Source organism: Echiichthys vipera (assembly GCF_963691815.1).
Source record: "Echiichthys vipera genome assembly, chromosome: 4".
Taxonomy (NCBI): Eukaryota; Metazoa; Chordata; class Actinopteri; order Perciformes; family Trachinidae; genus Echiichthys; species Echiichthys vipera.
The window spans coordinates 21,540,750-21,567,128 of NC_139829.1; the positions used below are offsets into that span (position 1 = coordinate 21,540,750).

A 26,379-nucleotide genomic window follows, 5' to 3' on the forward strand; every position below is an offset into this window, starting at 1 on the left:
ATCCATTCATCTCATATTTATGTGTCTGTGTTGTATGGTCAAATCAATAAATCAACAAAAGTATTTAAAAAAAAAACAGATTCTCACTGTGTGACTCAATTGTAAAAAGCACTGTAGGTGACGCCCAGCTGCCACTAGAGGGCGCAACAGCAGGACAGGAAAGATTTTACACCTACTGCACATCCTGTGAGTGAAGAAGAAGAGCAGGTTACACGTGTTTACTGCGGCCAGGCAGTTTGTGAACATTTGTTTTAAATTTGGATTTCTGGAGCTTCAACCGGGGAAAAAAACAAGTAAACATGCCGAAGGTCAAGGCGGAGAAAAGAAGCAGGCAGCACCAAGAGGTCAAAAACCAAGGTATGTTTCTCCCTGGAGGAGCTCAGCGTTAGCATGACGGCTGCTGAGCCAACCGGGCTTTAAAGCTCCTCATCGTATCGCTACCACACACATTGAGCGGTTCTCGACATTACCATTGAACCATATCAGGACCAAACATGAATGAAATTGTAGTTGTCACCTGTGTTAAGAATTAGTTGTTGTTTGCGTGAGTTATTAACGCCCTGGATTAAGTTCTGGGAGACTTGACGCCAAACTGCATTCAGGAAAACGTCATTTTAACGTGACTCGACTTAAGTTTAAGATACTAGTTGAACTGTCGAGTGTCTTTGGGTTATTTCGGCATATAACATGTCCACCAAATATTCAGATAATGGTAACTATTGCCAAACAAGTGCGTATGGCTATAAGTGTTTTTCTAGTTGCATGCAGAGGCGATTCTAGAGGCTGCTGGGGCTTTTGGCCAAAATTCACAAGGGGTCCCTCAAAAAGCATTCATCACCAGTATGTTCTTAATAATCTGACACCAACAAAATTGTGAAACGTAAAAAGGCGTGTCTGCACAAGATTGCTGAATTAATACTGTATGTAATAATAATTATAAAAAATATAGTGTGACTATTTGCTGCTCATGGGGGAATAGTGGTCTATCCCTACTCTATATGTGAAGTGTCTTGAGAACTGTTGTTATGATTTGGCACTATAAATAAAATTAAACTGAATTAAATATTTCAGTTATTTCCAAAGTTACTGTTATTCAAATAATGCATAAAACATTTTAATTCAAACATACACTGGAGATCAAAATTAGAGAACAATATCAAAATAAATCAAGTATTAATAACCTGTTCTCTAATTCTGATATCCAGTTTCATAATATGAATAACAATAAGAAACAAAAGAGAAAACAATAAACCCCCAAAAAATAAAAACTTGAGTGGAGTCAGGTGGGCAGTAGTTTAAGTTTGTCAGCGACTGGCCGGGGGCCCCAAGCAGTGGCCTGCCCTGCCTGCTGGCAAGTGGCACCTCTTGTTGCATGTATGGTCGTACAAAACAAGGCTTCTGACATTCTGATTCCTGGGATAAATTGTTGTAATTCATTTTTATCATTGAAGAGCCATTGACCAAACATTGAATCTACTTATTTTACCTTAAATTGCTTTGCTCATGAGCATCATCAGACCAGCCCAAAACAAAGTGTCCCAACTCCGTCTGTTGCAGGGATCATGTTTAACACCGGCATCGGTCAACACATCCTGAAGAATCCATTGATTGTTAATGGGATCATTGAGAAGGTATGCTGTACTGGTGCACTTTGATATAGGGAAGTCAATCTACAGTTATTTTTTTGAAATACAAGAAACCTGTAAACATTAAGTCTGCACAGGTGATCATGATGTGCAGTGATCCTAAACCATGGTTGTTTTTCAGGCTGCCCTGAGGCCCACAGATGTGGTTCTGGAGGTGGGACCTGGTACTGGAAACATGACAGTGAAATTACTGGAAAAAGCCAAGAAGGTGAGAATGTCAAGATGTGTTTTCATTCCTGCTTTCTTTCTAACACAACTTAAACTCCAAACACATGCATACAAAACTCTAAATAGTCAGTTGGAGATAACAAAAGCTACTCTGTAATCTGATACTGCATTAACAAGTGTAATCTTAGCCTAAATACCTAAAACTGCAGTTTGCATGTTGTTTGATCAGCATTCTTAATTTCCCTGAAGGTCAGAAGTCATTATACGCCCATGTGTACTGCTGTAAGCAAAGATGGGCTGCACAGAATAGATGTTTGTAGTCTCCCTGTTGTTACACATTAATGAATCACAATGTCTGCAAGTGCAGTATTAGTATTGCATTTAATAATTGCCAAGATAAGGTTATCATGTGTTGTTACTTTTTAACATCATGTTGCTGTCCTTGTCCTGAGTTTACCCAATGCACTTATGTACACTTCTAAAAGCTTTTATACACACAGCAAAGAGTAAAAACAACAGAGTAATGTCTTTGGTCAAACTCTAGCTGTGTTGGCACTGTTATTACCACCCCACTGGAGCTCATTACTAACTTTAAATACAGCCCTAAGGACCATAAACACGTCACTAGCTGACCCGCTCAACACTCTTTTTGCCACTTTAGTAATGCCCAGCTTACATTTCTTCTGTTGCCATCCGTGTGTTTATAGCTGTGTCCACAGCAGCAATAAAATAATTGAATTTCACCATTAAGTCATGACAGAAATTTCTGTTTTGCAGGTGGTGGCCTGTGAGTTGGACTGCAGATTAGTGGCTGAACTTCAGAAAAGAGTACAGTGCACGTGAGTGGAGACCGCGGAACTGTGCCACTACATATATTTGCATAGTAAAAAGTGAATGAGCAGTTAAAATGACGTTTTTTTTTTTCTGACAGACCCATGCAGACCAAACTTCAAATACTAGTTGGAGATGTGCTAAAAACAGATCTGCCTTTCTTTGATGTCTGTGTGGCTAATTTACCGTACCAGGTAAAGACACGTTTCCTCCCCTCTGCACACAGTTAATTCAGTGTCATTCAATACATTTATCTCAAACATCATTTTTCTTAATTGTGCAGATTTCGTCGCCGTTTGTGTTTAAGCTCCTGCTGCACCGACCTTTCTTCAGGTGAGAAACAACTGGAGGCCCACTGAGAGATTTTAACTGTTTTAACTTTGTATATCCACATGGAGCATTAAGCAAGTCTTTTGGGTTGAACTTTTGCTCAGGTGCGCCGTGTTGATGTTCCAAAGAGAGTTTGCCATGCGACTTGTTGCCCCACCTGGAGACAAGCTGTACTGCAGACTGTCCATCAACACACAACTACTGGCTCGTGTTGACCATCTCATGAAGGTCAGCGTGCACTCTGACGTTTGTCAAACATGCTGACAGCGAGTCTTTTGAAAACAGAAACGTCATGACACTGACTACGGTTATATGCACAACATATTCTGGGTTTAGCCAATATTCCTACCAAGCTGTTCCACCAAAATGTCCATTTGCATGCAAAATAATATATATATACATAGGTATATTTTAAGTTTTGTTGGCCGACTTGTTTGAGCAAAGTCTTTCATGATGTTTAAAATTAGGGTACGGTTTCTCCTTCTGACTAGAAAGGCGGGCTTTCCAACCCGGCCTTGCAAATAGTTTGCCAGTTGTTTTGTGTACAACAACCATAGCAATGCACAGAGCTGAACATATGCTGTAAACTGGTCAGGGGCCTTAAACTGCAGTCAAAACCCCATTAAAGATAAGCCTGTGAATGTTCTCATTTGTCCAGGTCGTCGTTATCCTCAAAGCAATTTCAGTCAAAAGCAACTGGACTTGGTTATTTGTCTAGGAAGACGTTTCACCTCTCATCCAAGAGGCTTCATCAGTTCATGTACCATCTGACCAGGCTGGGACTGGTCCAACTAACTGGTGTGAGATCCAGGTATTTAACCTCTCCCAAGGCCGATGATGTCACTGGACCCATTTGTGCTCCAAGTGCCAACGGCCGTCGTTAGAGTGGCAGTCGTTGGTGGGAAGTTTGTTTCGACATCGTTAGTGCTCTACTGAGTCTAAACGACCGTCGTTGGAGTCACAGGAGGCCTTTTGTGAACAGTTCTTATTTGAGGTTAGATTGTTGGATCTCCTGGGAAGGGATGAAAGGGCAGCATTGTAAATTGGAGATAAGTGGTGTCTCAGACCTCCTCCTCTGTTTAGCGATGGTTTCCCTACTTTTACATAGATGGCTTCTTTTACTCCCCATTAAAGATGCATAACCGAATGCACTACAAACAAGTCAAGAGAATGCTTCTAAAACCTGAATTATACCAGCATATCCCACGTCTCAATCAGAAAATGCTATATTTTAAAAAGGTCTTATTTAGAATATCCAATAGGAGTATTTTGTTCACATGACTCCCAATATCATATTCAGAATAATAATGGAATATAAGTGTGCATGTTATTGTAGTCAGTGTCTGTAGATGGTTAACTTAATTATGTTTTTTCCGGTGTTGGGACAACTGCGTCTCAATGTTGATGTTCCTCCCCTTGATCAGGTAGGGAAGAATAATTTCCGTCCTCCTCCAAAAGTGGAGTCAAGTGTTGTCAGGATAGAACCGAAAAATCCTCCTCCTCCAGTTAATTTCCAGGTGAGGTTTAACTCTTGTTTTTATTAGATAGTTCTGGCAAAGCCAGAGATAATTGTAGAAATTTAACACTGTTTTCTTTTCTCCTGCAAAGGAGTGGGATGGCCTGGTCAGAATAGCCTTTGTAAGAAAAAACAAAACCCTCAACGCAGCTTTCAAGTAAGTACCCGCCTGCTGCACACACACTGTGTCCAGTGTTTCCCCTACATGCATCTAGCAGCGGAGGTGCACTGCTCCAGGAATTTGGTCACTGCTGCAGAATTATTTGAACTGTCTTAATGTCTTAATAACTCTGTGTCCACACTTATTTATAGAATAAGTGGAACAAGCTGTAAAATATGTCTTATGCACCAGCGGGCTCCTAAGCAGAGCAACCACTTCAGAGGGCCGCCGACTCCCCAAAGCCTTTTGTGTCTTCACATGATTTTGTCAAATCCCATTTAATTTCCAGATGAGTAACTGTGCACAAAAGTAGGCTACTGTATGTGCTGAGGCCCTTCGTGGCAGGGCGCGCTCTGCAGGCTCACTTTTTTTCTACACACGCCCTTCACCTCTGCTGCTACGATTCCATCTTAGGGGAAACACTGCTGTCTAAAACTCGTACCCACTGCAGGACTTTAGTCCTAATTTTCCACTCCCCAACAAATTTTGGAGCTCTCCGACAAAAGCCCACTTGAGCTTGATGCGTGGACTGTTCAAAAGTCAGGGATTCCAAGAGCCAGGACCCTGCTGCCCCTGGGACCGTAATCAGCGGGTACCGGCAGAGCAGCACCTTTTTTTCCCCATCTTAAACAACTAAGCATCTAAAAACATGATGCTTACACTGTGAAACATATATTCTACTCCCCTAAAGAAAGGGAGGAAAGGCAGTAAATCGTCTCACAGTGCGAGGAACACCCTGAGTATAGAGCAGTCAGTCAGTCAGTTCAGAGAGTATCCACTTTTAGACGTATTATCCAGTCCGTAGTGGTGTCAGTTTGCGCGGGTTGTAACCATGTTTACTCTGAACCCGTTAGGCAGCTATCTGGAGAACTGAACTTTGCTCTGGCTGCTGGCCATTAATGCTGCTGACAGAAGATGTGATGTAGTAGATGATAGCTCTAGCTGTCACCTTTAAATTGGGACCTGGTCAGTGGTTGTATTCACGGCGATGATAGAACATAGTTTTCCCAGTTTTCCCAGGATGCCAAATTATCTGTTGTAATGGATCTTATCGGATTATACTTTTGTTTTTCTATCTAAAATATCTGATCTGGTGATTTTGGCCACTATTGGACCCATATTGAGTACTGGATTGGTGTGTGTGTGAAAACAAGACAGACACTTGTGTAGTGTGACTAGAAGAGTGAATTGACTTTGAAAGTGTTGTGGTGAGAACTTAACTGACAGAATGTGTGGAAAAAAATCCCAGACGATCATGTTGATTTATAATTTCCAGGTCCACTGCGGTAGAACAGCTGCTGGAAAAGAACTACAGAATCCACTGCTCTGTACACAATGTGGTGAGTCACTGTGTAGTTTTTAGTTCACGTTGGACTCTAAAGTGTTTTGCAGCTTCACTTTTAAGATCTTTCCTCAGCCAGTTTGAATGTTAAATGTTTGTGCTCCATCTTGTCAGGAAGTCCCGGCAGACTTCAGCATCACCAAGAAAATAGAGAGTGTTTTACAGGAGGCTGAATTCAGTGAGAAGAGAGCCCGGTCCATGGACATCGATGACTTCATGGTGTAAGCTGAACATCTACTACTTATTTATTATTAACCCCCCCCCCCCCCCCCCCCTTCAAATCTACTTAGATTAGTATCAGTTTTTAGCTGTTTTATTTACAAGTTTTTTCTTCATCCTCAGGCTGCTTCATGCATTCAACTCTGCAGGGATCCACTTTTCTTAAACAGCAGAGAACTGAAGAGAACAGTGATGGCACTGACAATGAGAGGGGAGAAGTCAGCGGTCAGATGAGTGGAAAGAAAGATTGTCTGACTGGTCTTTCCTCTTCTGGAGCTTTGTTTGGAAGACTTGAATTTCAAATGTTGAAATGTACAGCGAATATGAGAGGATACATTTAAAGAGCTCATATTGAGTGTGCTATGTTACCCTGAGTATAGTTAAAATGGACAGCTTTCGGCAGATGGAGGTCGCATAAGCCATCTTTATTTGTGCGAGGGCCTGCCAGTGTGTATGAGTTTGTCATTCATTGAAAATAATCTATAATGGATGATTATAGTAATCTAAAAGCAATCTTTAATTTGTATGTCAATACACTTAGAACAATAAGTGTATTTTTTTGTGCAGCATCTAAAATAAATTTAGATTGAAGTTTTCTTTTGATGTCATCAATCCGTCTAAATGGTACCGCAGACTAAGGCTGTAGCCATTGATTACTTACTTATCAATTAATTTGTGTATCAGTTTTATTTAATTAGCATTTTGTTTCAAAACATTTTAAATGCAAGACAAGGTAGAGAGAAGAAGCGTTATCTGTTGGCCAACCTCCGTACTACTGACATTGTACAACATTTATATATGGATTTTGGATTTATATAGCGTCTTTCTCAGTACTCAAGGGCGGGGATCATCTGCCGACCTGCTCTACCAGCGCCGCTCCATACATTTCTTATGTACCGTTTGTATGATAACACATTTTACATCTACTGTATGTGCAATGTCACCTTTGGGCCCTCTCCCAAACCTGTCACCATCAAGTCACTACAATGCATGAGACATTGGTCTCTGCACTGGGGATACCCCTGTCACCTTATGTTAAGCAGGAAGCAACTTTCACCATGGATAACTATACCTGTTGCTTCCCTAGCTGCTGTAAATATAATTATCTGGCAAATACAAAACTACTCAAATATTCTGTGTAATGCTACAATATACTAATGTATATCTTAGTTTGTTGCAAATGTTGGTGAAGCACACAATGTTAAAATGATCAGGTTTTACAACGGAGCTCATTTCTATTCAAAGGCTCTAGAAACGGATCTTGATGGAAGTTATTCAGTCACTTTTATTTGGAGAACTCATTGTCACACAACTCATTTAACTGAAACACGTGAATCTTTATTACTTCATCCAGCATTACATCTGGTGCAAACACTGAGAAACATAACCGATGGTAGATCAGTGGTCTTCACTATACATTTATTAATAGCATTTTTTTCTAGTTTCTGTTTTATATGAAAGTGTTAAACAGGGATGGAAAACATGTTTTATGTTAAGAAGAGTTTTTATATCAGTTGCCACATAGAATGACATGGCACAAACTGAAGCAAACTACATGTAAAAACCTCTCAGGGACACAAGGGGAAAAAAGGAAGAAGCTCAATGTGATTAAAGACTTCTTCCAAATTTGCGAAAGCTCTGAGAAGAAAGGAAAACAGAAGAGACCGCTTATATTGAGATGACTTTACAATGCCAACTGAGGATCCAAAAGCATGAAAACAGAGGAAAGTGGCATACATACGCCATCACAGAGCACATGCAGACACAGCCAGAGCAACCAGAATACTGGTTTGTGCGGTAAACTTTAAAAAAACATGTTCAATGAAGATCTCTTCTGAAACCAGGTCAAAAGTATTCTGTTCAAAGAAAGTACAAACAAGTATAAAAGAAAATAATTTAATAAGAACAGAGAGGGGGAGACTAAACATTCTCCACGAAGGAAATAAAACTATTTTCCTTCCTATGTTTTCTAACGAGACCATAGTGAGTGAACAGCCAGTTTTGTTAGGAGAGGGATCATAACAAATGCAATTCCTTGAGCCTGTTGGTTCATCAGCCAGTCCCTTAATTCGTTTTTCCACAGCTGCTAGAGACAGCCCGAGTTGTGCCGAACATCTAGTGGTTATGCTTCTGTATGTGTCACTTGAGCCTCCAGTGTCTAAAGAGCACGTGGCCTCTTGGGATTGATCTGCTTACTGGCTTGTTCCTCCTCCTGGAGTGTAGAGCGGAATGACTTCACCTTATCTGAAAAGACATGATTGTTAAAAAACAAGTGATTAGCGTTTTCCGGAGCAGGGTGCATTTTCACCAATGAGCGTGTTTCAGTCATACCTCGGAGCTCAGTGAGGATTTCTATCTTCTGGTCTAGGATCTGCTCCAGCTGAGTGGCATACGACTCCACGTCATAATCCACCTCCTCTGTCATCTCCAGAAGCACCTTTTCATCTTCCAGCCACCGGATAGACTCCTACTCACAGAGGACACATACAAGTGCATATTTAATTATCACAGCCAGCGATGAAGTCGCGCCAGAAGCATTGTTCATTTTGTGAACGATACTCATCAAGAAATATGTGCGCCATAAACCCTTTTTTCCCGTGATGAAGATGAGACGGCACCGCCATCATTAAGCGGTAACTGCGGCAATTAAAATGTACAAAAATAAACTTATTTTATTATTACTTGTTTTTATTTTCTTTATCACCTTTTCTTCCTGTCTATCTTAAACACATGTACCCATTGCCATGGCTTCATCAGTTCTTGGGTAAATTAAATGTAATGACCTTTTGCCTACTAAAACTATAAAAATGACAAACTATTAAAAAAGTGAGGCTGAATCTGAAATAGCTGCCAAAACGAACAAGGAGGGAAGGACTTCTTAATAATGACAGCCTTCAGACAGTTACAGATACATGCATCAGAAGTTTTACTTTTTCTAGTGAGAACACAACTTTTATTTAAAGGTTGAATATGTATGATCTACACCAACGGGGTGTTTTGAGGGGTACAGAATGAAAGCATTGCTTTCCCATAAAACAATATATTCAGTCTAAATTAATATTTTTTTTTTTTTTACGGGTTCTGTTGACATTGTACCAGCAGATAGCAGCTGACATTGCGGGTTGCCAAGGTTGTCTGCTGTTCGTTAACTGTCCCAGCAGCTGAGTGACCGGTGACGGCCAAGCGTTCACTCGATGGACTGAGATAAAGGAGTTCAACAGCATTAAAACGCACGCCCAAATGGCTATGTTTCTCCTTGATCGGTAAGCTAACTTGCATGTTTACAGTAGAACTGTCAGTCAAACTCCTCTGCTATACTTGTTTTTATGGTGCGACTTTCCAGAGGGGATGGGTTCAAACAGGCTCAAACTGACTCCGGTGTCTGTAGGCTACTGTCTGACAAACCTGGCAACCTGAGTGCTAGAATTATGCTTTGTTGTTGAGACCACGATCTTGAGACACTAGATGGCGGTATTCTGCTCAGTCTCCATATTCAATCTTTAATGTTTACAACGTTTAGACATGTTAAAGTAGGAATCTTGTATTTGCATACCTTCATCAATGTGTATAAAAATGATAATAGTCCCTAAAAGCAGATGACATATTGGTCTTCATGTACAGTATGTGGATATAAAAGTGTGAGCAAGTTTTCTTCAGTGTTCTGACCTGGAAAACAGCTCTGTGGTCCTCCAGGACCTGCTCCTCCATCTCCACTAACTGAGACACTGCCTCATGAAAGGTAAAGAGCTGCGGAGACACTTCCTCCTCCTGAGGAACATATTTACAGGGTCAACAAAGGACACAGAAACAGACTTAACATAGGCAGCAACAAAAACTGAGTACACGGCACCTTTTCTGAGATCACTGCTGAAAACTGGATCCCAGTGGACATTACTGTTCACTGATAAATAACATTACCCCTTTAAAGGCTCAAAACACATTTTAGGCAGGCTTGCAAACATAATCTATATATCTCTTGACTATTAAGCTCCTCCTCTATAAATAGTTTGAATACATGCCATGTGCCAAAACCTACACGCCTTTAATTAGGGATGCACAATATGAATTTCTTTTTTCAGCTGATACCAACTACCGATAATTTCACATTTTTGTATTTTAAAAATAACTTGATAACCTGAAAGTTGAAATAATACATAATATAAATTGCCCATTATCGGCTGATATATATATATATTTTGTGGTCCCTATCTTTAATAGCAGACTTATAATCCTTTTCCAAAACACACTTTCTTTACCAAATTATTACTTCATTTATTGTATGAGACATCTATGGCTAGTTATGTGAAAGAGTTTTTTAATTTTACACAAAAATAATTATATCACAACATGCTGTATGTTGATATTGTGATATAAGGTTACATATACTGCAAGTACTTACATTTTGCTCACAGAGCAGTTTAAGGTCGTCTCTCTGGGGCGAGATGCTTAGCCAGTCCTCATCCAAAAATTCCAGCTGGTTGACAGCATTGATGTTGGGCCGAACCCCCTCCATTACTTGGTTGGTGTCCACTGTCAGCTCCTTCACCCTGCAGAGAAAAGACAGTGAGCTGGTTGGAACTTTCTTTCACAACCACTCGGAACATGGCTGCTGTTTGATTTGGGTAAGGCGTTAACTGTGGGGTCAAAGGTGTTCACAAACATCACAGGATGATAGCATCAAGACAGCAGTGACATCATGCATGATGAAAGATGACTGTGTTGGCTCTGTAAATGTTTCAATCCGTAATGATTCATGAGTACAATATATCCAGTTCAATATAATGCAATTCACTGCATGCCACCCACAGGAATTTATACTAAGGCCAGAATCTGGATGATCAGATGTTAAATGATGAGGCATTACTGCCCTCCACCTAAACTGCAGGTACAACGCTAATTAATTAGGACTATGTGAGAGGGGTTACCTGCTGCTCAAACAAAAGCTGGTCCTGGGTGCTTTTACTCAACAGCTTTGTGGATGTTTTAGTGCCAATATTGGCCCAAAACAGCAGCTGATACTTTATAAAGGGTTGAACTGCCATGTATTCATTGTGGCAAATCACATCCAGCTTTCACAGCTGGCAGTGTCACACAGAACAAAGAAAAGACACACCAACATGACAGACGGATGTATCGTTCTTCAGGAGTCAATGAAGGGGGGAAAAAAAGTTATCCATAGCTTAGCCAAAGATAAAAGTGGAAGTCAAAAGAGGAGAAGAGGATGAAAAGTGTCACGTCATGCAGATGAAAAATAGGATAAGATGAAAGTGGAGGTTTTCCACAGTGAACAACTGATGAAGTGAATGAAAGCTGCTAAAATGAACTTATGAATGTATATTACAACGTAATAAATACCGGAAAGGAGCGCATGCATTGTGTGTGTGTGTTTGTGTGTGTGCGCTTTGGGGAGTGCTTGACCTGCTGGGAGAGGTAGCAGCAAAGTCATCGTACTCAAAGGTATTGGTAGGTGAGTGCTCAGAGCGACTCCCCTGACCACCCTGGGAGAAGGGGATGTCCGACGGACTAATCCCAAACTCCTTCACTCTACACATCGGCACCAGCCACACCAGGGCACAGAAGAGCAGAAGGCGGGAGAGTAGACGAAAACAAAGCAGGAAAAAGAGAGGAGAGAGAGGATACAAGAGAGTCAGACAGAACTACTGAGAATCTGCAGAGCAATGTAATAACAACATCAGCACAGCTAATTTCAATCTATTCAAAAGTCACCAGGGATTGTAGAGGCATTAAAGGAGCTATCATTTCAGAACACTATATAATTTATGTTGGTTCCTGTGCGAATAAGACTCTTTCAAATCACTGCAGTAGGTCCATATAATCCCACCTGTTGGCGTAGCGTAGTGTGTTGAGGGTATTCTCGCAGGATGTCATACCTGGGGAAATTGTTGCAATCTGTGCAGAGAAAGAGAACATCACTCAAAATAATACCATCTGGAAGAGAAATGAAGACATAGGATATTGATAAGGGGAATGAACTCACCATGCATGTACGTGAATTTTCCCCAATGAAGGAGTCTCTCAGGACCTGGGTGAGCTTACTGGCTCTGAATGGAGTGTGAGGCTTGTTACGGCCGAGAGCTCTGATACACTCCTGAGACAAGAAAAATAGAGACACATAAGCGCTATTTGCAGCTTTAAGTAGCAGGAAATGTTCGACAGTACTAAAATAAAGCTACTACCATCGGTGCCCACAAACCTTTAGGGCTAGCAGGCTTTTGTTGATCTCGGCTCCCTCCAGACGAGTTTGGCGGTCAGCACTCGATGTATCGGCCCCCCTCTCGTTACCCGCGAGGTCGATGAGGGAGAACTTGCCGTGCATCTTCCCCTTCCTCCGAAGAATGATCTGGAAGACGGCGTGGCTGCGAGATGAGTGGGCGTTGGCTGATGTCTGCCCTGATGTTCTAGGAGTGAGAGGAAGGACACAGGTAATATTAGCTGAGAACATAAATGTCCCAATCAGTTGGGCAGGACATTAAACCGACATCCGCCCTGTCAGCTCATTGTGCGGAGAATTCACAGCAAGTGAGTGGGAGTGTTGATGACGTTTCTATCATGCGGCTGGTGCGAAACCGGAAGAAGAACATCCGAGAGTGAAGAAGAAGGGTGATTTACACAAAGACAGCAACACAAATATCTAACTGGAGAGACAACGAGAGCCAAGAACTTCTGTACGAAAGGGCAGACGCTGAAATCATAATCAGAAGAAGAAGAAAAAAAGAAAAGAAAAAACAAATCAAGAAATTATGAGAAACTAGGTTGTTTATTACCAAATTACAAACCAGCTCTGCCATAAACATGGTAATGATGTCTTATTCTTATTCTGTATCAAGGCATTTGCACACTGAGTGACCAGGCTCATTTAATGCAGTACAAAAATAAACATGTCATGATCATAACATGAACTAAACAAATGCAGGGATCTGAGGTTCTGTTGTTATACCTGCAGCTGTTGCCCACTTCTATGAGCTTCAAGACCTCCTCTGTGCACTTGACGTCCTTCTCCTGAAGCCCCACAACCTGTACTTGCTGTTTCCCGTCCTCCAGCACCCTCAGCTTAGCTTTACGATTTAGCAGGTCAAAAACCTACCGATACATACACAGTCAGCACCGGTAATGTTTTATTTGGGGGGGAGGGGAATTAATAAATAAAATAAATAACCAAATGATCACATATCACTTGCCTTTCCACTGTAGATTTCAAAGAAGGTTGCGTACACTTGTAGATCTAACTTCTTGTAGTTGGGTTTCTTCAACATGAGAAATACATCCCGAGCTGCGTCAAAAGAGATGAGAGATCTAAACATTTTACCAGAGCAAACCAAACCATGTCTAAAGTAATAGAAAAACACATTTTAATCTGAAAGCATTTAATAACTAAAACACAATAAATTAGCACAGAAAACAGCCCATTGACTTACCAGCTAATGCATAAACTCCTTTAGAGCAATCTTGGTTCTTTCCAGAGAAATCTCCACCCATAGTCTAAAATACAGGTACGATATGGATTAAGGTATTTTAGTTATTATATGCTACAGTAATAAAATAGAGCAAAACTCTCAATAAGAACAATTAGCTTTTATCCTTAGTAAGTGATGTAGTTGTGGCTTTTTAAAGAAGGTGACTAACATGTGTTTTTCCACTGCCAGTCTGCCCATAGGCAAAGCAGGTGGCCATGCCCCTCTCAAAAATGGTCTCCACTAGAGGTCTGGCAGTGAACCTGCAGAATGAGGCAGAACACATATTTATTATTTATATTTATGTAAATAACTAGAGCAAGCACATGAAACGGCTTGGTCTATTTGTTTATTTGGTATTACAGACCTGTAAACCATCTCATTGGAGGTGCTGTCATCAAAGGCGTAGTCAAAGCGGAAGGTCTGGTTCTCCAGGTAGCGGGTCAGGTCCACTTTTTGTTTAGGTTCATGAACCATCACCACGTCCTTACTGGGGATGGTGATCACATCCAAATCCTTCATGGCCAACTCTGCAACACAGCAGAGGAGATTACATTAACACTTTGGAGTAAACATTTTAAATAGATTACAACAATTGATGAACGTTGTTTCAGATAGAAGACCTTTACCTTTCTTGTTGAGTGGACGTTTCCTCACACAAACACATATTCTGTGCTCTTCAATCTGGACAGTGCAACAGAGAGATTCATTTTATTATAAGGGCTGTAGTCAACCAAAGAACATCTTAGTTAACTAAAATTCTAGCAACCCTTCAACAAATCGATAACTGGTAAGTGAATTTGTATGTATTTACACTGTGCTACAAACACCAGCAGTGACGAGGTGCTGACCATCTGGAGTTTTTTCCGGTTGCTGAGAGTCAACAGCTGCGCTTGTCAATGTCGCTGTTTTTACACAGCCCTCAAATGACAGCGCGGGTGGGGGCGGTGCAAATAGACTACCACAAAGACAAACCGTCACTTCCTACATGTACAAGTGCTAAAAGACAACAACAACGGCGGAGACGTAATAATGGTGGACTGGGATTCTCGCAATATCAAGAGATTCAGAGACTCAGGGACATGGGATACCTGCTGTAAACAACTCTGCCGCACTCTGCTGGGCATTTTTGGAGGTTTGCCTGGCATTAACTGGGATAAAATGCTTTTGTAGACACAGCAATATGTAACAACAGCATTGTCCAACCAATGAGAACGCCGTCATGAGCATATTATTATATCGTTGCTGAGTGTCAACGTCTACCAATCAGGAGAGAAGGAGAAGCCACATCTACTCACCAGATCTGCTGTGGTCAGGGGCCGGTAGTCTAGACTGGCTCGGAAATCTCGGATCATGTACATGATTTCATAGTTGGGGATGGTGGTATCCACCTCCTGAAACAGGGCAAGGAGAGACACAGTGCCAGAGTGAGGAGCCAGTTTATTCACTAATAGGTAAATAATTCTTCTGTAGTTCAATACATCATATCAATGTCAAGAATGCAAGTAGTTATAAATATATTTTGTTTATTAGTAAAGAGATAGGTGATGTACCTGAGCTCTCTTCTCTCTGAGCTCCTGTTGCTGAAGCCGGCGTCTCTCTCTCTTCTCCTGCAGTTTCTCCACCTCCTTCACACAGTTTGACTTCCTCCTCGCTGCCATAGAGACAAGAGAATAAAGCCCAGTAAATCTACTGCCTTTCTTTGTAAAATGGTCTCTTCCTCTCTTTTTCTTCTACTTCCTCAGTCTTTTCCTTCAGCGTGAGCAGTGTCATTCTCTCAGTGAGTCTTTCCTGTCTCATGGTAGTCTTTCAAACAGAAGGGAGACTTTGGGCTATTTCCAACAAAGCAGAACATTGATAGTGCTTACACAGACCAGGATGCAGTGGCTGCCACACATTGCCACCAGTATAACACTAGCTTCTTTCACTACATAACCAACAAAAGAACTTTTACAGTATGATCAAGTTTCTCCTTATTTGTCTGTTCTACTGAAAAGTGCAAATTGTTTCAATCAACCAGCAATCAAACAGAAGCTTATTCCAAATCTCCCAGCACAGCACACCCACAGATTAATTAGTGATGTTTCAGCTCAGTCACAAACTATTAGTCACCATAATAAGAGAACACAAATTAGCAAAAGTGAGTAAAAGCCACTTCTGATGCTTGCAGAGTTCATGAAAACCAGTGTTATCTGTTTAGCTCTCTGGCCGCAGCTCTGTAATAAGGTCCTGGCCTCGTGTTGGCTCTGGCCCCCTGAAAACCCAGAATATCAGATCAGGGGGATTAATAATCTGCTCTAATCTGGGAGGAGAAGATGAACTGGGTCAGCACCGGGACAAGGCAGTATAAGAGGGATGCAGCACCATCACTACTTGTGGGTCACTCTGTCTGACGGGCGGTGGGAGAACTTCTCCTCTCTGTTCAGCAAATGAACAGTTGGAAGGAATGGAGGATAAAGATATAGGTTATTGCTGTGTCACCTTAGCCTTGAGGAATAACACACAGCGCCACAGGCTTTTCCGTGTGTGCTTGTGTGTGACTCAGCAGAAATCAGACAGGGAAAAGACAGTGCAGCCAACCACTGCACTCCAGCAGCACATTTTTTTTCTCCCTGTCTAATACCCAGAAAGCCTGTCTGCTGGATGGATTGTGTTTGTGCTACTTCACTTCACCACAACACCACAGCTTGGAATAGTATCTGGCAGACATTCTGGGTATACAATCTTCTCGTAAGACTAGAGGACTCCTAGTTTCTATTGGGAACTCTATTAGAATCACCATAAGCATTGAGGGCGGGGGAAACATGCAGGTGATACATACAAAGCTGTCCAGACTCCTTTCTGGATATGAGATGATGTGAGGATTCTGTGATAAACATGTGATCAACAAAAACATGAGACAAAAACACTGTAAATATTGATGGTATTTTTCACAATTCACTTAACGTAAAAAATAACTGGATTTTGCATTTAACCCCCAAGAGAAAGAGGTAACTTTAGGCCAAATGCTTGCAACTGTTTCACTGAAAAAGGTCTGGAGAAAGGTCACAGTTAGATCACACATTAATGTTTATCGAAAAAATGACTGTATTGATCAAGTTACCATTCTGCAGCTGCTGCTGTGCCTGAGCTGCAGTGAGCTGTGTAGGCTGCAGTGATGGGGGTGGTGGTGCAGGTTCTGGTTGTTGCGCTTGTGGTTGTGGTTGTCTGGCCCGGGTCGGAATAACTGAAAAAACAAAACCACAAACATTAGGACTGGCATGCTGCCAACATGCCACTTTTGAGCATGGTATTAACTTTGAACCCACTGTTTGAAGCTTTACATTAAAATCACTTAATTTAAACTTTCTGTTTGAGTGACTTTTGACCATGGCTTTTTTTTTCTTCTTTTCTTCTTTCTAATTACATAAGTTCATTTTCAAGATGAGATGATAATTTAACTATTTCCCAAAAAGTGATTGAAACAAACCTCTATTATCCCTGGACGGAGTTTCATTCTTAACAGGGGCTATCGTCCGTCGGTTCTGCAAGAAAAAAAAAAAAGCTACAGTAGGATATTCTAGGATAAGAGGATTAGGGTTCAGTTATTCCTAATTTCACTTTTACATATGTCATAGCTGCTCTAGACCTGAAAAAGGAAACATCCTTTTTTTCCCTCATTCAGTTGTCAACCTGTTTCGCCTGCCTCTGCAATGTAGGGATACAGAAATAGAAAAAGCCTCAGAATCAGATTAGTACTGTGTAAAGAGGCCTCCTTTATCAACACTAATCTTTGTGATGACCCTGCCAATGCACACATCTTAGAGTATACTTAAAAAGAGGAATGAGGGTAAACCATGTTTAAATCAGGCTGTAACTCTTTATTTGAGAGGATGATACAGTTCATGGATCGACTATACAGATTATGGATCTACACAAGCACAAAGTATTTCAAATATAAATTACGTTACAAGCCAAAATGATAGTATTCTGTTCATTTCTGACCAATTAAACTGCCCATTGCAAAGTAAAATAACTTTTTATTTATTAAAGCTAATATGTTTCCATGTGTTGAAAACTGAAAAGCATGCACTCTATGCAGATTAAATCACAACCGAAAAAATTACCAAAATAATCCTAGTGTTAATGTGACAATATTGACAAGTCGTAATCTACTGTGCACACCACACAGTGTACTTAACAGGACCAATTAGCTGGTTACCGAGAAGGATCCAGGTTCTATATTAAGGTCCAGCAAACTGCAGCCACATAACTACTTGAGCTAAGTCTGACCACTTTAGATGCACTCTCCCTCACTTGAATGGAGACAATCAAAAGAAAAAGAACAAAGTTGTGTTTTTATTTTTGAAATCCAAATCATTTAACCCCAATTTGTTATAGTTGTTGCCAGATAGGGAGGCATATCGGTACTCACCTTTGCAATTTTGTTGACTTTTACAGATGTGGGTGTAGGTGGGGGTGGAGTCTCTGGACTAGGGGCGATTTCCTCCTCTGGAGCCACATCTGGGTTAAGTGCAAATATACTCTCCAAATCAATCTGTCCAGAAACAGAGGAGTATAAATACCAACAGATTACATGAATGCTAAATTAACCAATACTTGGCAGTAGACAGTGGAACGCTCTGTTAATGTATTCATTATACTGCACCTGTTAAATTAATCAAATCATTCAATATTAAAATATTCTCAGTCAATTCTAGAAAACCCTGCACTTGATTTGTCCATAAGTTGGATAAATTATAGGGATTTGTTTTCACTTTTGCTTTGCCGAAGTGTCAAAGATTAATTACTACAGTCATCATTCAATGCTGTAAAACATGGAGTGTTTTTTTTTTATATACAGGCGCTGCAAGCCAGTCTCCCAATAAGCAAACCCACAGAGAAACAGGCTGTAGCAGAGGTCTGGACTTGAGTCCTTTGGACATCAGTTTGACATAAGGACTTTTTTGTTGACTGGATAAAATAAAATTAACTTGCATCTTGACTTTGATTTAGACACCAATGACTTGAGACTTCACTTAGACTTGGATTGAATGACCTGACACCCCTCACAGCCCAGAGACAAAAAAAAATGCTTTCATTGGTAGCCCATGAGCGGTAGCCCATGAGCGTGCATGTTTGTCCGCGAGAAAAAAAACATGATGCAGTGTAACAATTCGCCATACCACTATGGACTGGATCTGGATCTAAAGTAGTGATTCTCAACAAGCACAAGAAGTGCTTACTTTTTAACTAATACTAAATGAACAAACATATTTTTACCTACTATATTGCTTTTTTTTTACTTGTTTTCTTTTCAACCATGAATTTTGTTGACATAAATTGTAAATGACAATAATTAAAGTGAATGACAGCCACTGTCTGTATGAGGAACTTTTACCAGCCACCTTTCAAGACTACATGGAGTCAGTCTTTGATGTGTGTAATTTGATGTTGTTGACATTGTTGATTTGCAAACTTACTAATAACTGTATATCGGCAAAATATAACGTTAGCCATCTAGTAAACAGATAAACAGAGAGAGAAAGTTACAAAAGAGAGATTGAGATAATGGAAATTTAATTTACTAGATATAAATTTCACTGCAATAACAGAATGAAAATACCATATTTACAGTTCTCCTTGTACAACATCTCAGTACATTAGGACAATATAATAGAGGGTATGTATTTATATATGTGATATATATAAAAGGGCAAAATAAGATGAGGTTTTATTGCTGAGAAGTGGAATATACTGATACACAGTGTGGGACATGTGTTAGGTCATGCACATCAGTGTATATGTGTGTGTCTGGTGGGACTGTAGTACATACAGGCTGGTTGTGTAATCACCCCAGTGCCTGAAGGCCTCTGAATGCATTATTTATTGCTATGTGTGTGTGCGGTAATAAATAGTAACTTACCTCTTTCCCTTTTGTGTCTCCATTTTCTATCCATTCCACTGTGACACTTTCATTGTCCTCATTCAGTGAGGTCACCATTGCCTGGTGTATACGACCTGTGAACGGGGGAAACACAAAACATAAGATAGGTGGATAACACCAAAAAGTGAAGGCAGTGCTAACAAAAGGTCCACACTAAAACACAAATAGTTGAAGGGCCCTTGCAAGTTTAATAACAATATCTGAACCGTTTATAAATAGAGGGATAATGGCCATGCATGTGCTACTTACCACCTCATGTTTTAGTAATGAAAAAGAGATTACAGGGACAATTAAATATATATCAATACAAATGTATGTATGTTCCTTTTCTATTTCTCTGACACATACACAGGGACAGATTTCACACACCAACCGTATCTTTTAAATTTAGGGTAATTTACAAAAGGCCTAATTACCACCTGTAAATCGGATTAACTGTACATAGGTCTGTTAAATTAAAATAAACAATAATTGTATTCTTTAAGGCTGGAAAACCCTGACATTGGTTGTATGTTTCTGAGAATGTAGTAAATTGTATTTAATGTTTTCCCAGGACATCAGCTGTGTTCATATTTCAGTCTGTAGTATTGCTGCAAAAAGGCCTTTGCAGTGAATTTAATATCAAAAGAAAGCAAGGCATTTGCCTGAAGCTACTCTTAGTAAGATCTGATCCACATATAAAATACACGTACTAAATGGCTCCTACAGTGAGGTTTGATTATGACCTATTAGAGAGAATTGTGGATAATAGAGACAAGCACAGCTGCTGCAGGAAAAGCCTGTATGCTTCTCTCAGCCTCGCTGTCTGTCTGCAGCGTAATAATACCAGCTGTAACGCGCCTACTCAGCCCTCCCCGTCTATGTGGATCTAACTGCATGCTGTAAATTCCCAGCACCATCCAGGGAAACACCATGTCCCTGTATCCATTATTCAGAGACACAAGGAGCTAGTGGGAAAATATGCTTTTAGTGTTCTCAACTGTGCAACATTTCACTGAATTACATTACATCGGTGTTATTTGGCAATAAGCAAATGTAGATTCATAAAACAGGCGGAGTTGGGATTTTTTTGTGTACTACAAGGACCAGGAACCTCTGGCTTAATAAGAGGGTAAATATAACACATATATTAACAAAATAATAACTTCATTGTGTATACGTTCTATTAACATTGATTGACGATGACTAGACAACACTGTTATAAAATACATTATGCGGCATGAAAAAAAAAAGTATCCAAAAAGTGACATGATATGAATTAGCATTGCTGCATACTGTATTTCAATGCAGCAATACTTAATTTTGCATACATAAAGCATAATACCTCTGCCATAAAAATTGAACATTGAATGAACAATCATATTAACCTTACAACCCAGCCCTACCCTTCATAAGACTCAAACCCAGAGCTCATATTAACAGAGACAATAGTTTAAATGAAAAGTAAGTCTCTACAAGTCTTGGCCTTTAGAAGTAGCCATAGCTAAGTGTGACAATATAGACAACAAAAGCTCATTAGGACAGCATTATGAGAGCTGATGACAACATTTTTATCAATTTACAATAAAACAATGTGGAGCTTCTGTCGAACATATTTACCTAATACGCGTACCATAATTTAAAAGCTACAAAAAAATGTTCAGTTCCCATCAAACTACAAACAGATAGGTGTTGGGCCACCACGAGCTGTCAGGATAAACAAAACACCATTCTTACAAAACATGATTCCTAGTTTATGGTGTTAATGGTGAAGAACCCCAGTTCAACAGCTCCTATAGGTGTTTGACTGTGAAGCCTTAATCATATGAATTACATCATTTCTTAGTTCAAACATTTAGTCAGCCCCTGTGATCTGTACGAGGGCATCTGCAATTGTTATGTTCTCCACTCATTTATTCAAGTTTTCCCTTAATTTCTCACCTGTCTGACTGTGCAATAATGAATATGAGTGCAAATAATCCACTGTTGAACTGTGACACGAAAAGGTTACAAAACAACTGTGGCAACAGTAAATGTAGCTGGAACAGGCACGTGGTGCTGAATATCACAGCTCTACTTAAGGAGAGTGTTAAGAGCATGCCATGCTGCAATAGTGACTACAGTACAGAGGATTTACAATGACAACAGAGGGACAGGCAAGGCCCTCCATATCATTTCTGCTTCCTTCAGCTACAGTCAGTGGTTAAATTTGAGACCACAGCCTTCCTATTGGTTCATACGACTCTATTCAACAGCATGCTGCATAAGAAACAACTTCCTCCAAACCACTTGTGTGGAAGAGTTTTGTTACGTAACATAACATCCAGTTAAGTCCATTAAAATAAACGTTTTGTGGAGCTCAACCTTCACAGGTTTGAGTTTTTCCTGTCCCCACAGAAGAGGACAAACAGAGCAATCATATTACAACAGTAAACCAGCTCAATAGCAATAATTGTTACATGAAGTGGTCGATCTCTTCCCAACTCTGCTGACTCAGAAAATATGTTTGTTGTATCAACAAGCACACAGCGACATTCTTACTGACAGCACTCCATCTCTATTGACATAATACAGTGGGTCTTCATATAATGTACAGTAGTTTTAATGCCAGCAAAGTTAACATCCAAGCAGACGTTAAACCAAAAACACTAATAACAGAATATGTGGACTCAGAATGAAGACAAGACAAGATACATTCATAATGTTAAAGTAAGAGCAATACCCCATGAAAAGGCATTCTACACCAAGCTGCTTGCAGAAATGTACAATTATCAATGTGGTGCAGACTATATAACCTGAATGGAGGTCACAGCCACAGTCACACCATCAATGGGAAAACAACTGAGATGCAAAAGCTAGCTTTTTTTTTTTTACAGTTAGAATAATTTTCCCCCTCCAAATCCAGAGAAGTCAGACTTCATGATGTGACAGGGCTGAAACTGAATCTTTTATTGATTCAATTTCTATCAAAAAAGGTTTCTACTTAGGAATGGAATGAAATCATAAAATTTTATTAATACCAACACCATTATCACATCTGCTTATCGGTCCAATTCTTGAATCAATTCCTGATCAATTTTCTGTGTAGCAAAATAGTAGGCTTAAATGTTCTTAGCATTAATCGTTTTAGTCTGAACACTGAGAGAATATTTGTACAACATTCTTCTTTATTTAGGTTTTCAGGGTTTTTACAGAAAAAAACTCTGTTGAGCTAGCCTGCGTTGTGCTAATGTTATTAGAACATCACCCTTTGGACCATTTCTTCCTCTTAGCCATAACTCCTCCTTGTTGCAAATTTCCAGCACCGTAGACGCATGAGTTTGTCATCATAGTTTTGCAATGTGCAACTGCCAGAAAACATGCAAAAATCTCTTCTGTCCTGTGACACTATATACCTACAAGATCCGGACACACTTGTGTGTAGCTGTACACTCTGACTTGAAATGAACATTTCATTTCTCTCCATTAAGGAGACATTACTTGACGGGGCCGTATGCGAGAACGCAAATGTCAGATTCAGTTGGACCGGGCATCAGACAGAATTTAAAATCCAAGCTCCCTAAAACAAAAACCGTTTAATCTCTGAGTGAGCCAGTGTTTAAATACAGCTGCACATTCTCTGGTGTATGCACGGAGAGTGAATGGGCCTGTTGATGACGTATGTATGATGCTGCGGTCGACAGCGTAAGAAAACAAATCTCTGACAGTGAAGAAGAAGAAGGGTGATTTATACAGACGGCAATGATAGTGTCTCACTGGAGACACAACGGGAATCTGTAATTTCTGTGGAAATGGACCAACGCCGAAAATATCGGATAGATTCAAGTTACGGGAAGAAACTGGGTTGTTTATGATCAAATTATGAAGTGGCTCCAGCAAAGAGGTGTAATCTGCATCATGCCTCCTGCACACCCTACACCCTCCCAGCCCCTCCTTCTCCCGACATTGTCCAGGGTTCATTATGTGAAAATGGCACACACACACACACCACTTTCTGTAACTGACTGCACTGTGTCCCACTTTTATACCAAAACCTGACTGAATGTGTAGGCTGACACCAACCACTAGTTGAAGGGGCTTTTAAAGAGGGGGTCTGGGTAACAAACATTGCCTTCAAAGCATCAGTTTCACTACAAAACCAAAGGCCCAAAGGAAACTGTGTCAACATGTCACAGAAAAATTATGCAGCCAATCCATAACCACTAAGCTGTTAGGTGACATATGTCTCTTTAGTACTCTACTTTAGAAGACACAGCATTTCATACAAAAAAGAATTCCCAATAATAGATAACCCATGTCCAACAAACAAGAAATATATTATTGCCTTGAAAAACGACATACAAAATAATTATCTATGGAGCTCTTTCTCTCATCCGCACTGACTGTGAAAGGAAAAAAATGCAGGAGGAGTGAGAGAGACTCCTGGCAGAATCTAGGGAGCTGGCTGCAACAGATGGGGTGGTGGCCTGAATCTGGCTTGAATCTGAACCAGCCCCGCAACCAACCCCCCAGAGAGAGGGCAATCCCTGCTCTGGATGCAACACCAACCAGCAGGGAAATGGATAGACAGACCCACTTCTCTCTCTTGACCTGCTGAGTGTTTTTTTCACATCTCACCCCTGACTTTAGAGTATCGAGGAGGACAGTATGATAAAATGCCTCAGGGATGATGGAGTTGAAGACATCATCATCAAATATCAACATAACAGTCAAAAACACACCCTTGTCACTAGCTTTGAACTGTTAACTTTCAAATCGGGTGGCTTTGTTCAAAAGAGTATTTGCTGTTTAAAGGTTTAATGGAAACTGGGTGTAACCTAATCCTGTAAGGACCAGCAGGGATGACACAAACTTTTCAGTCATCTTTGGCTGCCTGGCCCTGAAGCAGGGCTCTACATCTACACAGAACAGGCAGAAAAAAAAGCTGAGATTGACAAAGAGAAAAGTCATACAAACAAGCTGCCTGTCCCTTTGCCTGTCTACTCCTCTGTTAACCCTTGAAATGACTGAAGCTAAAGTGATTGTAATCCCCAGCTTCTTCCTCATAGCAGTTTACAATATGTAGTACTTCTGTAAGGAAGAAAGCACAGAGCTGTCATAGACATTTCATACACTACTGATTATCCATTATAACGTTATTGTGGTATAGGTTACATTATCTACAGTTAGATTTCCTTTTTTATAAGAGGTTATGAGAGGTGACCCCAAAAAGATTTAAACCAAGCTGGTAACTAAGATCTCAGGATACGTCAGTCTAGGGTGTAATACCAATACATACATAGCATGTCAAATTGTTGCTTAAACAAAATAAGAATTTTCTTTTGGGACAATTAGAGGGTTTCCATAACAGCTGGCATTGGTTTAGGTAGCTAAGTAAACATGTAGTAACCTGAATAAATGAGTTACATTGGGCATAATTACAACCAAAAAGAAAACAACTCGTCAACTAAATGGATGGTGGTTAGTTTTTTTTACTGCAGCGTTACTGCAACAATAAAACCAGTGGCAGAAGAAGTACTCTGAGCTTTTACTTCAGTAAAAGTAGTAATACCACACTGCAGATATTCTGTTACAAGTAAAATTCCTGTATTCAAAATGTTACTTAAGTAAAAGTACAAAAGTATTGGCATCAATGTGTACTTAAAAGCGCAATACGTAATCTGATTGTAAATATTGGTGGATTGATGTTAATGTTACTTTAATGCTGCAGCTGACAAAGGTGGAGTTTTATTTACTTTATATACTACATTAATGAGGATGCAGGGGGTGGGGATGTTAAGGGGGTTTGTTTTATTTCATTTTATTTAAATGTAAAGCACTTTGGGCTGCATTTTTACACGTCATTTGTTGATGATACTTTGTATTTCAAACCTACATGTTTAAAGTAGTTAAAGTTACCAACTTAATGTAGTGGAGTCAAAAGTACAATAAGGTAAAAAGGCAGTAAGGTATTAAGTAGCATTATATGGAATTACTCAGGTAAAGTACAAGTACCTCAAAATTGTACTTAAGTACAGTACTTCAGTGAATGTTACTTCCCACCACTGAATAAAGCCGGTAACATTAGCTGGTGTTAGCCGGATAGCTCATGACAAGCTAACACTGCTCTCTATAGCAAAACTAATGTTAGCTTGGTTAGCATCTTAGCTAGCTTAGCTCATGTTCAATTTCATTTCCATGATATAATTAAATGATTTAGGTAACGTTGTACAGTGACACTGACGTTAGTGTTTTAGCTTCGTTTATTTCCATTTGATAGCATGTGATGTTATCTAACGATGCGAAATTACAGCGAACGGCAAATCTGTCTTGAATGGCAGAAAAAGCTTAGCTAACAAAGGCTCATTCAAAGGTTTTGGCCATGAAGAGGACTCCGCCCTGACAGCTAATATGAATGTTTTCGTGCAGCTATAACGCGTCAAGGTCTCGCTCCGCAGCCAGGACAACGGTTGCTGTATCCAACAGCTCCGCAGCAACAAAGATCCCCAAAATCCAACTTGCGACAGTGCGACAGGGGAAAGAATAGACAGGGTTAAAAACTTACCATCACTGCGCTTTATCTCCACATAAGTACCGACGACAATCTTCCCAAAACACGACGCCATTCTACATTACTCAAACAATTAACAGAAACAGGACTAAAATACTTATGTGCCGGGCAAATGCAGATTCTTATGTGTGGCAGTCTTTGGCCGGGGAGGAAGATGCACAACCGAATGGAAAGGGCTGCTGCTTCTGCTGCTTCTACTTCTGCATATGTTTTATGGCGGTTGGCAAACAACTTTTTTAG

At 40.2% G+C, this 26,379-nt stretch overlaps 2 protein-coding genes across 5 annotated transcripts; one reads left to right on the forward strand and one right to left on the reverse strand.

Annotated features, from left to right (window-relative positions):
- The first annotated feature begins 207 nt into the window (after positions 1–207).
- dimt1l (DIM1 dimethyladenosine transferase 1-like) lies at positions 208–6,740 on the forward strand. Its single transcript, XM_083911814.1, has 12 exons — positions 208–357; positions 1,558–1,631; positions 1,768–1,854; positions 2,592–2,653; positions 2,746–2,839; positions 2,929–2,978; positions 3,080–3,203; positions 4,400–4,492; positions 4,584–4,648; positions 5,928–5,991; positions 6,108–6,214; positions 6,336–6,740. The coding sequence occupies exons 1-12, from the start codon at positions 300–302 to the stop codon at positions 6,376–6,378; spliced, it is 921 nt and encodes a 306-aa protein (XP_083767940.1). The 5' UTR covers positions 208–299; the 3' UTR covers positions 6,379–6,740.
- An 827-nt stretch (positions 6,741–7,567) lies between these two features.
- On the reverse strand, positions 7,568–26,300 carry kif2a (kinesin family member 2a). 4 transcript variants are annotated; one of them, XM_083911830.1, is made up of 22 exons: positions 26,134–26,300; positions 19,590–19,684; positions 18,099–18,221; positions 17,154–17,208; positions 16,788–16,910; positions 16,506–16,550; positions 15,238–15,338; positions 14,983–15,078; positions 14,314–14,368; positions 14,052–14,214; positions 13,857–13,947; positions 13,649–13,712; positions 13,412–13,503; positions 13,171–13,313; positions 12,427–12,631; positions 12,211–12,321; positions 12,055–12,122; positions 11,631–11,756; positions 10,612–10,759; positions 9,879–9,980; positions 8,544–8,679; positions 7,568–8,456 (listed from the first exon to the last, which is right to left on the reverse strand). In XM_083911830.1, the coding sequence occupies exons 1-22, from the start codon at positions 26,192–26,194 to the stop codon at positions 8,371–8,373; spliced, it is 2,289 nt and encodes a 762-aa protein (XP_083767956.1). In that variant the 5' UTR covers positions 26,195–26,300; the 3' UTR covers positions 7,568–8,370. The 4 variants fall into 4 exon arrangements, with proteins under 4 accessions (XP_083767956.1, XP_083767954.1, XP_083767957.1 ...); XM_083911828.1 differs by lacking the exon at positions 16,506–16,550; XM_083911831.1 differs by lacking the exon at positions 11,631–11,756.
- Between the last annotated feature and the right edge of the window lie 79 nt (positions 26,301–26,379).

Excerpts from the sequence above, each read along its gene's own strand:
- kif2a (XM_083911830.1), bottom strand. The coding sequence starts at position 26,194 with ATGGCGTCGTGTTTTGGGAAGATTGTCGTCGGTACTTATGTGGAGATA. Across the intron at positions 12,322-12,426 it reads AAAGCCTGCTAGCCCTAAAG|GAGTGTATCAGAGCTCTCGG; the intron begins GTTTGTGGGCAC and ends TTCTTGTCTCAG. Across the intron at positions 8,457-8,543 it reads AATCCTCACTGAGCTCCGAG|ATAAGGTGAAGTCATTCCGC; the intron begins GTATGACTGAAA and ends ATGTCTTTTCAG.
- dimt1l (XM_083911814.1), top strand. The coding sequence starts at position 300 with ATGCCGAAGGTCAAGGCGGAGAAAAGAAGCAGGCAGCACCAAGAGGTC. Across the intron at positions 1,855-2,591 it reads TACTGGAAAAAGCCAAGAAG|GTGGTGGCCTGTGAGTTGGA; the intron begins GTGAGAATGTCA and ends TCTGTTTTGCAG. Across the intron at positions 4,649-5,927 it reads ACCCTCAACGCAGCTTTCAA|GTCCACTGCGGTAGAACAGC; the intron begins GTAAGTACCCGC and ends TATAATTTCCAG.